The sequence below is a fragment of the Fusarium flagelliforme genome (assembly GCF_020744385.1).
Source record: "Fusarium flagelliforme strain FIESC 12 MPI-CAGE-AA-0113 chromosome Unknown B0J16scaffold_5, whole genome shotgun sequence".
In the NCBI taxonomy this organism is placed as follows: Eukaryota; Fungi; Ascomycota; class Sordariomycetes; order Hypocreales; family Nectriaceae; genus Fusarium; species Fusarium flagelliforme.
In genome coordinates, this window is record NW_025763507.1 from 468,532 (window position 1) to 482,418 (window position 13,887).

The following is a 13,887-nucleotide window of genomic DNA, read 5'->3' on the forward strand; positions in this document are numbered from 1 at the left end:
ATGGACGAGAGATGATTGATGATGAGACCAAAAAGAAGTCTTCATTCACAATACTTTATATAAGATATACACATTGGAGTTCACCAATCGGCACATTTCGGCCTCGCGCTCGCGTAATACCGGTCTTTCTTAGTTTTCCATAGTCCATTTCTAACGCGAAACTCCATCGTGAATCCGTCAGGGAGTTCAGGCACAAGCCTTGAACCACCATTTGCTCGCTCGCTCCCTCCACCTAATCGGGTTAGTGCTTACCCGGCGATCATATCCACCACAACCCATCCTGAATCCTTCTGGACTCTCACCTTTCATTCGTCTGTTCGCTCAAGTCCCCTTTTTCATCTTTCCAAACCATGACAATGCGGAAACAGAGCGCGGGTGGGAGAAAGACCAAGACGGGATGCGCGACGTGCAGGTAAGTCGAGGCGCTAATGGTGGAAGGGTATGCTGACTTGTTAGAATTCGCAAGATCAAATGCGATGAAGCTAAGCCGTTTTGTCAGAAATGCGTCAAGACGGGTCGGACTTGCGATGGATATGAATCAGTCTTTAGATCTTTCGCCAGTCCAGCTACAAATGATTCCAGAAGCAGAAGGGTCTCTCCAGACTCTACAACCACAGCTCCGCTAGACGCTACATCGCTAAATCGGTACTTCTCCACCAAAACAATCTTCAATGTAGACGTCAGCTGCACCCACGAAGCCGAGCAAGTTCTCCAAGCAAGTCTAACCGACCCATCTATCCGGTACGCTCTTCTATGTCTTCGAACTCTTCGCGAAGATCTTGAAACAGGTGATAGCACCGAACAGCAGACGTTGAGCTATAATTACGGTCTTCAACAGTACAGCAAAGCATTATCATGTCTTGCAACAAATTTATCATCACCAAGTCCCGAGACTTTAAAGTCTGCTTTGCTTTGCTGTCAGGTGTTGATTAGCGTTGAGCAAGTCCGGGGGAACTTCTCTGCTATGGGCATGCATATTGTTCGGGGATTAAATATCATGCGAGAATACCGTGCCCGACCATACTTGGTGCAAGGTGTTTTGATGCCAACTAAGCATAACGATCTTCCATCGCTGGATGTCTTTATTATTAAGATGTTGGCCGCGCCTTGCAAGTTTACGGAACAGCCCACCGCTGACGCCGCGATGCTGACGTCGCCGGCTGAGATTACCAACGATCGCAGAATTGCGCCGAACATGCGGACTGGAATTAGGAGAATTGCAGACTCGACTGTTCAGCTTCTCGACATGGTTGCGTTTGTCAAGTCAGAACAGGAAGCTGGAGAACTACTTCACGAGCGGCAGCGTCTTCTTGATTTACTGGAAGAATGGTATGGTGGGTTCGAAGCTGGTGAAACGAAGAGTGTCAACGACTGCTTCCTCACATTATTATATCACATTCTTCGTGCCGCGCTACTTGGGACTTTGGACTACTCAGGAAGATTGGAAACCGAGAACGAAAAGATCCAAGCGCTTACGAACGAGATTAATGATCGGCTCAAGGATTATGATATGCGGAAAGGTATAGAAAGTGGACGTAATGAATAGCAGGGTCCTCATAATGAACGCATAGCGATGGATTTCTAAGACAGACTAACTGAGCTATTGAGACAAATTGTAATTTCTAAGCACGGATTTAGTTGTCTTCGCGGTCCGTTCTGATAGCACCGCAGCTGTATGCTGAGCGAACAGGCCAATCAGGGTCCGAGTTTGTCTGGCATGAAGCTAGAATTATCAGTCTGTGCTGAGATCCATCGTGAGAATATGGCGCTATTCCAGAAGGGTATCTTGAGCGAACCGACCAATCACTGCTCAGCTCCGACTCTGAGCTTCATGATGAATGAAATGTATAAATGAGTTAGTCTTCTATATTCGTTCGCTTTCGAATAACACAACATCTACTCCCTTCATCATTGCAAGAACCCACAGCAAGCTTCAAATTAAAGTCGACAACCAACAAAACACAAATTCACCTCTTCGCTGTCACGAATTCTCATCTCCAACATGCACTTCCTCCTCCTAGGCGCAACAGGCCGTACAGGCAAACACGTCCTCTCCGAACTCCTCTCCCAAAACCACACAGCAACAGCCCTCGTCCGCACAAACACTCTGACACCCCACCCAAACCTTACCACAATCATCGGCTCTCCCCTCTCAAAAGACGACATCCGCAAAGCCATCGCCATCAAACCTCCTACAGCAACCATCTTCACGCTCAACACACCCCGCAAATCAGATAGTCCCTTCGCAGCTCAAGTCGGCGCCCCTCGCTTGCTCGCAGACTCGTGTGCCAATTTCTGTGAAGTTCTGCGACAGGCTGGTGTGGCACGCATTGTGGTCATGTCTACGGCTGGCGTGGGTGATTCGTGGGGAAATTTGCCGCTTTTGAGTAGAGCTTTTATGGGGTTGACGAATATCAAGTATGCGCTTGAGGACCATAATTTGTTGGATAAGGAGATAAGGCAGACGGGGATGGAGTGGAGTCTTGTTAGACCTGTTAAGCTTGAGCATGAGGATGAGAGTGTGAAGGATGTTGTGACGCTTGGGAGGGCTGGCGTTGGGATGAGTATGAGTGATAGTATTACGCCTGCTAGCGCTGCGAAGTTTCTGGTTAAGGTTGCTGTGGAGGGGTTGTACGTCAAGGAGGAAGTGGTTATCCGAAATTAAAAACTGAGTTTTATCAAGTGGAAGACTTTGAGATGAGGTGGGACTTAATTTAGGTTTATGTACGACAAAGGGAATGATAATCGATTGATAGCTTGCCAAAATGGCGTATATACACTTCTCATATATACTCATTGCATCATAACTCGTCTCCAATCAGAGTTTCTCCATCATATCCAATTCTCAGCACATCTAGTAGACGTTGCTGACAGGGGTCTTAATCAAGGACTTGAGACCAGTTCGTCCATTCATCTCCTCATTGATAGCCTGAACAAAAGCCTTGGCAATCAAATCAGCCGCCTCAGGGCTAGTGTGGGTATGATCCTTGGGGTACAAGCTGTTAACCTTCTGGTTACCCAACTTCTGGTACATCTTGGTAACAGCAGCAAAGTGATCAACCCAAGTAACGCTGGAGCTAGCCAAAGCCTTATGCGCAATAGGAACGTATCCAACAAATCGAGGTGCACCAGGCTCAAACTTGCCAGTCTCCCACTGGTTGTTAGGAGTCTGTGTGCTAAGCACAACATGAGCGCCCTTAGCAGCGAGCGCCTTTGCAGCTTGCGAGATGTAGAAGACAAAGGTGTACACCTTTTCGCCAGTCTTGTCAGAGGTGCAGACTTCCTTGCCTGTACCGGGACAGTCAGAGCGTCCGTTGTCGTTCTTGTTGGGTGAACCGCCGTCGTTGTGGCCGAATTCGATAACGACTACATCGCCGGGCTTGACGAGATTGATGATTTCGTTGAAACGGCCTTCGTTGGTGTAGGAGCGGGCTGATCGGCCGCCAATGGCTTTGTTTACGGCGTTGACCTTGAGGTATTTGCCAATGTAGTTGCCCCAGCCGTCGGTAGCACCATCGTTGGCGCCGCTTCTTGCCATGGTGGAGTCACCTAAGCATCATCAGAATATGTTCATAAGAGTTAGAAGAGTGAGACATACCGGCGAAGTAGACCGTCTGGCCGGCTACGACTTGGAAAGCTCCAGCGGCGAAAGCCGCGAAAGATGCAGAGAACTTCATGGTTTATGATGTTCTTTGGGACAAGACGAGACAAGAAGACACAAGAACTTGGCGATGTGAGGTTCTATATCTACTTGAGCTATCGCATATCGTCAACACCCTGAATTAAGTCGCTATCTACACGAAACAGGAATGTACCGATCTATCCTCCGAAGCTACCTGATTCGGGTCCTCTCCCCGCAATGCCGACAAGGATATGACCATTTCCACCAGTCACAGGAATCAAATCGTTAGTCTTGCAGGGTTCAGCCCGGCACTTTTGACCCCAGGATTAATGCACTTCGGAGAGAACTAGTTGATGAAATTGGAAGCTGGTATGCAGCTGCCACGAGGCGGCCCTATGATAGAATTATGCTTAATGCATTAGCCATTTCCGGGGTGTTTAGTACAAAGGCCAAGAAGTAACGTTGAATTCTGGAACAAATCTATTCGTTAAGATCCGAAGGGGAGGTTGGTGAGCTCGGCGCGAGATGTACCGAGCGCGGGGAATTTGTAGATCATTTCCTGCTCCGTGGTTGAGATCTATAAGCAGATGAACTACCCGGAAGAACATTATGTATGAGTACCCAATACCTCGGCCGAAAGAATACCGTTAAAGCTCAAGGTATTGAGATTGCAAGAAGTACGAGGAAGTCTTTTTCAGCGCCTATCCCTGAGACCTCACTGAGTCGTTCGTCAAGGCGTCGACCATCTCAAGCATCTCTCTACTGCACAAAGTGGCCTTTGTGGCCAGGCATGGCAGAAACCAAGGTCCAGACCTCTATGTATCGCACTTATGCAATGCCCGTGCCTGTTTCAATGCGGACCATCTCGTGATAAGACAGCAGAGGTAAACAACCGAGGTGAGCGCTGTATCGGCGAGCTGCACTGCCCAGTGCGTGGCCATCTAATTTAAAGTGGGTGTCATATCAAGACCCATCACCCGCCAGGCGTTCGCCCTCCTCAAGAAATGGTTGCTTCACCGCCGAGGATTATTTCGTCGTTGCTCGCCTCTGTTTGTAGAAGAAAATGGCTGATGGAATATGGATACTCTCGGGAATGCTCGGGACATTAAGAAAGACTGTACTTCTTCCAATAGTTTTGGTGCTTCCCACTGCGGGAGCTAGACGCTCGTCCTGTAGAAGCAGCGTTGAGCATGCAGTTCGTGTAAACTGTGTGGATTGTGTTTATGGAGGAGAGAAGATCCGGACTAGTGGAGGCTGTTTTATCAGCCATTGATATCCACTACAGCAGTAACGAAGAACCTAGTGTCGTCGAAATCGTGTCGTTACTGGCTCAGGGGAGGATTTTACGACCTTGACGTTGGTCAGGTTCTGCCAGTAGCCTCCCAGGTCTGTGCCATACTCCTGAACCCACTACGGGATCAGTACCTGATCACCTTACTCCTGAAGCGTCCCAGGACTTGTTCAGCGATCGCATGTCTTCTCAGTCCCTAACTGGGAATATCTTCCATGTCGACATTTGTAACCGCGTTTCAATGATAGCTGAACGATCATGGCAGATCTCCAAGAGTCCCACGAAAGATTTGAACCTGTTCTATCGCAGAAGTAACCAGTCATCTCAATCTCTGCAAACCGAACTCTGGGACGTTGTCCGCGCTTCTTGTTTGTGTGTGGTTTTCATAGTTGTTTATTGTGTTGGTAGGACTACTGGGTATCTGTAAAGTTTCGCTGAAAGATCCGTTTCACGAGATCGTCCCATAGATTACCTCGCCTCTTGGCAATCTGCTGAGAGCTCTCTTCTCTGAGGTCTCAGGTGACTGTTCTGCGGACATAGTGAGCGATAGCTAAGGCAGCAGGACTTTTGTAGAAAGATCAGGGGAAGTTGTGCCACAGGTGGCGAGCGGAGTTCGTGTAGGGCTGCTCTACTGCCGGATCATAAACGCTCGGAAATCCCACAATATGCCAATGAAAGGAGACGGAGAGACGCAAAAGCCGCACGGCCTTGGTACCAGACCGTGGCTGTCGAGAGTAGCGCCCCCGGTTGCGAGTTCTAGGAGCACCGGGAGATGGTAGGATGAGCAATGAGCTCCTCTACCGTATCCGCAGTTTGCGGTTCGTTGATGCGGTTGACTTGTTCCCCTAAAGCCTCCCAGTTGTTGTATTCTGCTTGAATGCGGCGGAATCTTCGAATAGTGGTTGTTGAGGAGATAACCTCGAATGGTGACCCTCCTCGAGTCCCACATTACTACCACGCCGGATAGTCCCAAGACAACAAGGTCTCCGCAAACAGAACCAGCACACGCTTTGGGACCTAAATGACCACATCGCATGACTCCAAGATCGCCCCCATCATCACAATGGCACTATTCAATCTCATCATATCCTGTCCGGTTCAAATCCCCGGGGATGGGCCGGTAAAGTCCTCCGTGCCTCAATAGATTCGCATCATAATTCCAAGCCAGATGACAGCGAAGTCCAAGGCGCGATCTACACGATACCACCAGTTGGTCAGGATATCGTGGAAGTAGAACCAGATGATATCGATGGCTACAAGGATAAAAGTGCCGATGATTAGTTTGGTCTGAAACCTTGTCAACGCCATAGTGTGATGATATGGGTTGAGGTGTGGTCATAAAGGTGGGTTGGTGTGTGGTGGTGAGGAGAAGGTAGTCTAGGTGGTTGGTGTTGGGGGAAGGAAGAGAACAGGACCGGAAGGTAGCAAGGAAGACATTTATACTCAGCTAAACCCTTATGTCAGGGCTGGGAAAAAAGAAGAAGGTTCCGTGTAAGCAGAGGATTATGAAGCTTTGTTGAAAGTGTAAATGCATGGAGAAAAGCTTATCTGATGGATGAGGAGAAGAGAGGAGAGGAAGGTGATCTACCGCTATCGCCTTGTCCCAGTGACTTATCCGAAAGCGAACAACGAAACACCTGTTGTGTTGTTCTTATCCGATTCCAGTCAAGTAAAGAGAGGCCAACACCTACATGATCGATGTTTGACCTGGGAAGGACATGCACTGGATAGTTCCTGCCATTTTGGATTCGTATCTTGGCCATTGGCTCGATTCATTTTAAGCTTAGAGAGGGCGATTGGGTTGTCCCGCGGGGCGGGCCGACGATGCCCCATTTTTCCCGATACGGCGACCAACGTCCACCCCGACGACTCACCGGACGACTCTCTTCAATCGAGCGAACAAACAGGACTATTACATGAAATTACTGTGTTCGATCTATGGAAGAAATCATTCACATTGATGTATGTAAGAGTAGGTTATCAAATTATTGATCTATTGGGTATATGCAGATAGTAAATATCTGACTGACATAGAACTGATCATGAAACTATCGCTACCATTCTCATCAACCACCACCCTTTCAAACGCTCATAACGCATTAACTAGACTATTATTTATGGCATTTACCACTCAGCACCGGGCAGAGCAATCTCAGTTCCCTTGAAGGAACCGGAAACCTTGCCGAGCTCGAGGGCGGCGTTGATGACACCACCGAAACCTTCACCAGCGATCAATCCAGCGGCAATTGCGAAGGCGTACATCTCAAAGTGGTTGTTGAACCACTTGCGCCACCACCAAGCGGTGATAGAGCCGAAGAGAATGGCGTTGGCGTAGCCAGAGTCGGGGCCGAGAACCCAGGCGACACCGACGGACATCCAGTTGGGGAGCCAGTCACGGTACTTCTCGCGGGAACCGACGAGCCAGAAGTGCTTGACGATAGCCTGGACAGCGCAGAGGATACCCATAGCGATGGAGAAGTAGGCAGAAGACTTGGGGATGGGGATGCTGGGCATGGTGACAGCGGTGGCAACAGCCTGCCAAGCAGCGACGGAGGGAGCAGCGAAGGGGCAGATATCAGCGGGGTCGTCGCTGGGCTTGAAGACACAAGGGTAGGCAGACATGAACAGGACGAAGATACCAGGAGCCAGGAAAACAGAGACGAGAGTTCCCATGGCCTGGGCGTAGAACTGCAGCTTGGGGGGAGTCTTGAGGAGGAAACCAACTCGGAAGTCGCTGACGAGAGAGTTGGCAACATCAGCAGTACCGGAAGCAATGTTACCGGCGACAAGGTTGATTCGCTGGGCGGCCTTGACGTCGAAGTGACCCTTAGTGATACCACCGTAGACAAGCTGGGAAGCCTTGGCGGAGGCAGTGAGAGGAGCACAGTCAGTGACGGCACCTCCGTAGATGGACATGAAAGCGAAGACGACACCAAGGATACAGGCGAGAAGGGCAAGACCAGCGTTCATGTGGAATTGAACCTCGGTGACAACCATGGCGAGGATGAGAGCAACGGTGGTACCAGTGACCCAGACCCAGGTGGGGACCTGGTCCTGAGCAGAAGCGAAGTCCTCAACACCACCGTCGGCATCAGCCTTGGCAGCCTGCTTGGCGAACCAAGAGTTGTGAGTGCCACGAGCGACAAGGCGGTTGTTGATGGAGCGAGCAGACTCGTGGACGGCGAACTTGAAACCGTCGTAGACGACCTTTCCGTGGAGGAAGAACTCGATAAGAGAGTAGACCATGAGAACCATGACACCGGGCCAGAGCATCCAGTATCGGGGAGAGGGAACGTAGTCGGGTTCGTCGACACCGGTCATAACGCTGAATCGAGTGATGCCTTCCCACTTGCCCTCACCAACCTGGATACCAATGCACTCGCCGTAGTGAACCAGAAGAGGTCCAATCAGACCCCAAGCAACAACGGTACCACCCCACCAAGAGAAGGCAGCGTTGAGACCGACGAGGATACCAGAACCGAAGAAAGCGGGAGTAAGCTGAATGTACCAACCCCAGTTCTCAGGCTCAAGGAGTCCAGTAGCGGTGTATCCAGACCAGGCGTAGAACCAAGTGAAGATGTGCCAGTTGTGCAGAATACCATCAGCATACTGTCCAACACAGATGATGAGCAGGGCAATGATGAAAGCAATACCAAGAGACTTGATCTTGCGGATAGCATCATTAGCACCAGATCCAACAGCGTGCATAGATCGGATAGTCATGGCGGTGGCAGTAGGAGTAGGGAACACAAGGTTCAGCTCGCGAGCGACATTGATGATGAAGAATCGTCGGAGAGGAACAGCAGCGAAGAGACCGAAGAAGGCGCAGACGAGAGTGATGGTGAGAATACGGCCGAAATCCTTCTTGGGGTCGTCGGAGAGAAGGTCGAGACGGTACATGGCGGGCAGACCGGCGACGAAGACTCCGGACATACCACCGGCTCCGGTGGCGGCGGCCTGGACGATAGAGTTCTCTTGGGGTCCGAATTTGCCTCCGAGGAAAGGGATGTTGGGGAGGGCTTTTGTGAGCATGAGGATGAAACCGTAACCGAAGATGGCGCCGAACATGGTAGCAGGGAAAGTGAAACCAGTCTTGAGACCTGCAAACCGTTAGCACAACATCACAACTAGAATATCAGAGGCGAGATAGCTTACCCAGGTAGACGTTGGAAGCGTTGACAAGAGAACCAAGAACGATACCGACAATGACGGCACGAGCAGTCAGAGGGTTAGGCTCGTGCTCGACACCCTTGGCAGGAGGGAAGCTGGAGAACAAGTCGGTGATGCGCTCATCCTCGCTGTCAGCCTCGGACTTGAGGTCCATGTCGATGTTGTGAGGCTCCTTTTCATCGTAGCCAGGCTGAAGGGTGTCCGCAGGGACACGGTCCGGGACGACAGTTTCGGCGACCATTTTGGCTGTGATGATTCAGTTCAATACTTGAATCTTTGATCCCCAAAAGAAGCTGGCTGGTAGAAAAAGAGACCTGGACAGTTGCGCGTGGGCAGTGGGATATTTATCTATGTCGCAGTGCATCGCGGTGCAGTACCAACATGGGGCAATATCCCATGCCTTTCCTCCTTTCGGCGGCGGTTTCAAAAGTGCCACCATCAAAGATCCTCGGTACACGACTTCCCAAAAAAGAAAGAGATACAAACGATCCTTTTTACCAAACGTTTAAAGATTGGCGACCAGTCTTATCTGTGGCGTCTAACCCAATTGGAGAAAACCAGCTGCCCGAAATGGAGTGAACTTTTGTTTACATGGGTGGTAGGGGAATGGCTCCACCCCCAGAGAGAGGGCAGGCGGGTGGCACCGAGAGGATAAACGGGCAGAAAGAGGGAGGGAACGCCACTGATTAATGGATGCAAGGTTTATGGTTATCTTGATGGTTACTTGATGCATAATTGGTGGTTATCAATTGGGCAGTCGATTGGTGCACGTCAATTGTGGTGGTTAATTGGTGCGACTACAACACTACGCCAATACGTACAGTGGTATTAATGCCCAGACGCCTAGATCTCTTAACTTTTTCGCCAAGTAGCCAAGATAATTACTCCAAAAACATCAGGCAATCCCCCCAATAAAAAGTCTAGACCAGAATGACTCTTTTCAAAATCTCCTGATTAATGTCCGATAACGCAGCTCCGGAGAACGATATCATTCCCCAGGCCATAACATTTTGTCCATGTTATTACAGCGCTGTATCAACCAACAACAGCCTAAACCTAAAGCAGTGTCTGTGTCCGCGCAGGGATGACCAATTGACCTTTACTCTCGGGGAACCTTTGTTACGCTTGGCGGGCCTGCGGGGACCCTTTGTTAGTGTTGGAGTAAAGAGGAAGGGCCTTTTTGTTAGCTATCTCCAACGGATAACGGATGCGATACGTGGGGCTCTGTTGGTTCCGACTGCGGAATAGGATTGTCGTTTAGATAAGAGATGGCTGTATCTGGTGTTTTTAATCATTGTCTGGTCTTACTGTGGTACAAGACATCACGAGACATGACAACGTCATCGATATTCCACACACTCAATGTAGTATCCATCTAATTAATTCTTTCATTCATTCACTAATTGACAAGCCACTGCATCAATTCACTGCAACGACTACAAGATCCTCCCCCGCATTAACTGACATCCCTTGGCAGGGCCCTAAATTCCGCCCCATGTGCCGAGGTCAGGACTGCCAAGGACAAGGCCCTGTGCTATCCCTTTCCCAGCGGGACTTTGTGTAGGAATCAAATCACACGAGCGGCTACAAGACGGACTTTTGTCAAATCCACTATACCTGTTTTCGCATCTGCCGTCTGCGCCCTGTGTTGTACAACGACCCATAGTGGACGATTTCCGCGATCGTGATGATATCTCAGCTGTGGAATCCGGGGGCAATTGTTACCCTGTGCTGTCTGCTACCCTATGCATAATTTTTCATTTGATGTCTGTTCGCCATCGTTGTCGATCTGTTCTGGAAATCGCTGATATCCGAAAATTGTTAAATAGAGAAACTGATCAACAAACCTGCCACGATCATGGATATCTCGGCGATGGGCCAAGACTGGGGCGATATGCACAATTGGATTGACGTTTGATACTGATGGATGGGTAAATGGCTATCAATCGTTCGCCACGCGAGAGGGAAATGTCTATTTTGGAAAGATCCGAGGACGTTATCAGGGATCATGATCCCTGTTGATTGTTACAGTGATAAATGGTCTAGGTCATGGTTTAGTAAGCTTATACTGTATTTTCGGATTGAGATATCGCGTGGCCTCAGGGTAAGCAGGCTTTATTTTGCTGTAAGATTAAAGAGATCCGATGTCAATAAATGATTTCCAAGCTCAAAGAAATAAAATTAAACTGTAAAATTAATCCGAGGTAGACTGCCATCTTGTTGGCTCTGATTTACGTGACCAACATCGACATTCCAACGCCACTCCATACGCGAGCCAACACATCCAACACGGCAACATTTCTCGATCATCCCAACTTCCTCTTCTTGCATCCCGTTTCAGCTACCCCTTCACATGCCACTGCACGCGACCCAATTCCGTCCTGTCTCATGCAAAGTCCACTCTCGCCCCTATCAAAGACCCCATATCGTCTCAGCTAAAGCTTCCCAATGTGGATTGGTGGCCATGATCCCAGTTTTACCCCAGCCTGTCAAAGGTTCCTGGGGGAGCTTCCATTTCGGGGCACACCTCGGTGACCTCGCGTCGCCCCACTCGATAAGTTGGGTTGGTAGATCGATGTGCGGCTTTGATAAAACGTTACTGATGATCTATGCATGTTTGTTCATCTGAATGTACGTTGATAGGCTGGCGATGTCTGCTGGTAGGGCAGGAGGCGAACGGTTTGAAGCGGGCCTTGATAAACCGATTTGATTAAGAACCTTTTATTGCCACAGAAGTTCCCGGTGTGTTGGGTCAGGGACTGCGGCGTGGTGACCATCAAGGTTGGGTTGTTTGACCTTCCGGATGTCGTTAATTGTTACTTATCTGGTGGTTGGAACTTTGTGGGGGAGCGGAGAGCGTGACATAACGACGGATTTCCAAGCACTTCAGAATTTCTGTTCCTCTAAACTCAGTTGCTAATGTTTCCTTTCTATTTTGAGTCCTTTTCTGAAGAGCAGGTCCTTCAAGGTATATGGACAAAAACAACACATTGACAAACGCAAGCAGATATTTCCTTTCGTCATGTTGAATTCTGTCTGCTGGGGCTGGTGACGATAACCGACAATGGAATGATAAGTGCTATTCAGATAAGCCATGGACCATCTCGATCGAAGGATGTTCAAACAAAGCAAGTGCTTACTCTTTGCCTACAGCGAACAGTCTTATCTTTCACCTCTGTTCAGAACATTCAATCTACTCAGAGATATACTCACGATAAGCAGATACAAATCTCAGCCCACGAAAACGCCTCCACGATCCCATCGCGCCACCAAGCCACACCCGCCCGATCTAAACCTTTAACCCAAGCCCCCCAAAAACAACACTCTTACAACGTTCCAAATATCCCCTAACATCCTCCTCCGTATGCCAAGCATCATTGGACGCCGCACTCAACTCCATCTCACCTCGAAACGTCCCCAAAAACAATCCCAGTCCGTTTCCGAGCTCTTCACCCGTAACCCACGGATTCTGCGCACTGAAGGATTTAGTCTCGGGTGCTATGATACTCTCGACGCGTCCCATACTTGAGATGGACACTGTGGGATGGGCCTTTGGTGGAGGAATGGGTAAAGGACGAGGGGATGGGGGAAGAGTGGGTATAAGATGGGAGAACATTGTTGGAGCGAGGAGATAGAACTCCTGATCTTGTTTAACGGTGAGGTAAAAGTCCTTTATAGTATCCAAGACGGCAAGGAACTCTTTGCGGTCGAGGTTGTGGTTTGATGGGTAGAGATCCATATCTACCACAAGACTCTGCCCTGAGACAGAATGATACACAGCAGCAGGATGCTTCGTAGAATTAAACGGCTCAGAGCAATTTGATCGCTCGTTTTGGAGGATGTAGTTGATGTACCGCACCTTCTTCGTCTCAGCGGGGTTATCTTGAAGATCGCGCATTACAATAGCCGCTGCTGCGTGGAAGATATGGGTTGGTGTTGCTTTGACGTTCTTACAAGCAGCTAGCAACTGTGCAGTTTCTTCTTTTGTGAGGGTAAGAGCCACACGCTGATGACGACCTGGAACAGTCTCTCCCTTACGATAAGGAAGAGCGAGAACTTCGACGGTGGGATCAGAAGCCACTGCTTCCTTTTGAGCCGCCATCGCATCTAGTCTTTCCATCTGAGCCTGTGAAAGCTTATCGGGGATGTTGGCAGCGATGCGATATGAGGGACTCAAGTTCGCTGCTTCACTCCCGTCAAGAATGGGAAGTTCGTAAACATCACCCTTTTCGTAAGCTTCTGCTGCGAGGGCGATGAAGTTGTTCAGAAGCATGAGTGTTCCGATACCGTCGATGATGTCATGCGGAGAGCGAAATACAAGATCCCTTCGAATAAGTCCTTCTTCCGTTGGTAGATGAAGAACGAACATGGTTGGTATTTTAGGTGCTGGTGGATCTGAGTTTGCAAATTCATTTCCTGTCTGACCGGTGGTGATGTGAACGAGTGTCTTCTCAACCCAAGCACTCTTCTCATCTTCTGTTTCAATAGTCTTGTATGTCTTCGCCCAGTCTACCTTTGGGTCCTGGGTAGCTTGTGAGGCTAGTGTAGGGTGGTTGTATCGCAAGGCAAGCCATGCCTTGCGCAAAGCTTCGTCAACTTCGTGCTCAGCATTGTTCGCGGCCGTGATGGACAGGGAGATGTGACCTGTTATTCCAAAGAACATACGGCCGCTTCCTTCGTAGAGGATCACCATCGATGTGTAGAATTGCTCGAGTTCGTCGAGGGGACGTTGCCATACTCCAGGCTGGGACTGGTGCCAGTTGTAATCTTTGGGAGAAGTCATCTTTGCTTATTTGGATAGTAT

At 49.4% G+C, this 13,887-nt stretch overlaps 5 protein-coding genes across 5 annotated transcripts; 2 read left to right on the forward strand and 3 right to left on the reverse strand.

Moving 5' to 3' along the window:
* Nucleotides 1-315: 315 nt before the first annotated feature.
* Nucleotides 316-1,767, forward strand: B0J16DRAFT_373058 (uncharacterized protein). The gene is made up of 2 exons (XM_046130510.1): nt 316-412; nt 457-1,767. Exons 1-2 carry the CDS (start codon nt 351-353, stop codon nt 1,544-1,546), a joined length of 1,152 nt encoding a protein of 383 aa, XP_045980856.1. The 5' UTR covers nt 316-350; the 3' UTR covers nt 1,547-1,767.
* Nucleotides 1,768-2,002: 235 nt separating this feature from the next.
* Nucleotides 2,003-2,755, forward strand: B0J16DRAFT_400639 (NADH(P)-binding-domain-containing protein; the record flags this gene model as incomplete). Its single annotated transcript, XM_046132536.1, has 1 exon — nt 2,003-2,755. One exon carries the CDS (start codon nt 2,003-2,005, stop codon nt 2,663-2,665), a length of 663 nt encoding a protein of 220 aa, XP_045980857.1. The 3' UTR covers nt 2,666-2,755.
* Nucleotides 2,756-2,854: 99 nt separating this feature from the next.
* On the reverse strand, nt 2,855-3,677 carry B0J16DRAFT_400641 (SGNH hydrolase-type esterase domain-containing protein; the record flags this gene model as incomplete). Its single annotated transcript, XM_046132537.1, has 2 exons — nt 2,855-3,549; nt 3,599-3,677. 2 exons carry the CDS (start codon nt 3,675-3,677, stop codon nt 2,855-2,857), a joined length of 774 nt encoding a protein of 257 aa, XP_045980858.1.
* Nucleotides 3,678-6,894: 3,217 nt separating this feature from the next.
* B0J16DRAFT_288483 (OPT oligopeptide transporter protein-domain-containing protein) lies at nt 6,895-9,658 on the reverse strand. Its single transcript, XM_046124181.1, has 2 exons — nt 9,069-9,658; nt 6,895-9,013 (listed from the first exon to the last, which is right to left on the reverse strand). Exons 1-2 carry the CDS (start codon nt 9,322-9,324, stop codon nt 7,038-7,040), a joined length of 2,232 nt encoding a protein of 743 aa, XP_045980859.1. The 5' UTR covers nt 9,325-9,658; the 3' UTR covers nt 6,895-7,037.
* A 2,377-nt stretch (nt 9,659-12,035) lies between these two features.
* B0J16DRAFT_373061 (uncharacterized protein) lies at nt 12,036-13,866 on the reverse strand (the record flags this gene model as incomplete). The annotated part of the gene is made up of 1 exon (XM_046130511.1): nt 12,036-13,866. The coding sequence occupies one exon, from the start codon at nt 13,864-13,866 to the stop codon at nt 12,373-12,375; it is 1,494 nt and encodes a 497-aa protein (XP_045980860.1). The 3' UTR covers nt 12,036-12,372.
* Nucleotides 13,867-13,887: the final 21 nt, after the last annotated feature.

Excerpts from the sequence above, each read along its gene's own strand:
- B0J16DRAFT_373058 (XM_046130510.1), top strand. The coding sequence starts at position 351 with ATGACAATGCGGAAACAGAGCGCGGGTGGGAGAAAGACCAAGACGGGA. Across the intron at positions 413-456 it reads ACGGGATGCGCGACGTGCAG|AATTCGCAAGATCAAATGCG; the intron begins GTAAGTCGAGGC and ends CTGACTTGTTAG.
- B0J16DRAFT_288483 (XM_046124181.1), bottom strand. The coding sequence starts at position 9,324 with ATGGTCGCCGAAACTGTCGTCCCGGACCGTGTCCCTGCGGACACCCTT. Across the intron at positions 9,014-9,068 it reads CGCTTCCAACGTCTACCTGG|GTCTCAAGACTGGTTTCACT; the intron begins GTAAGCTATCTC and ends AACGGTTTGCAG.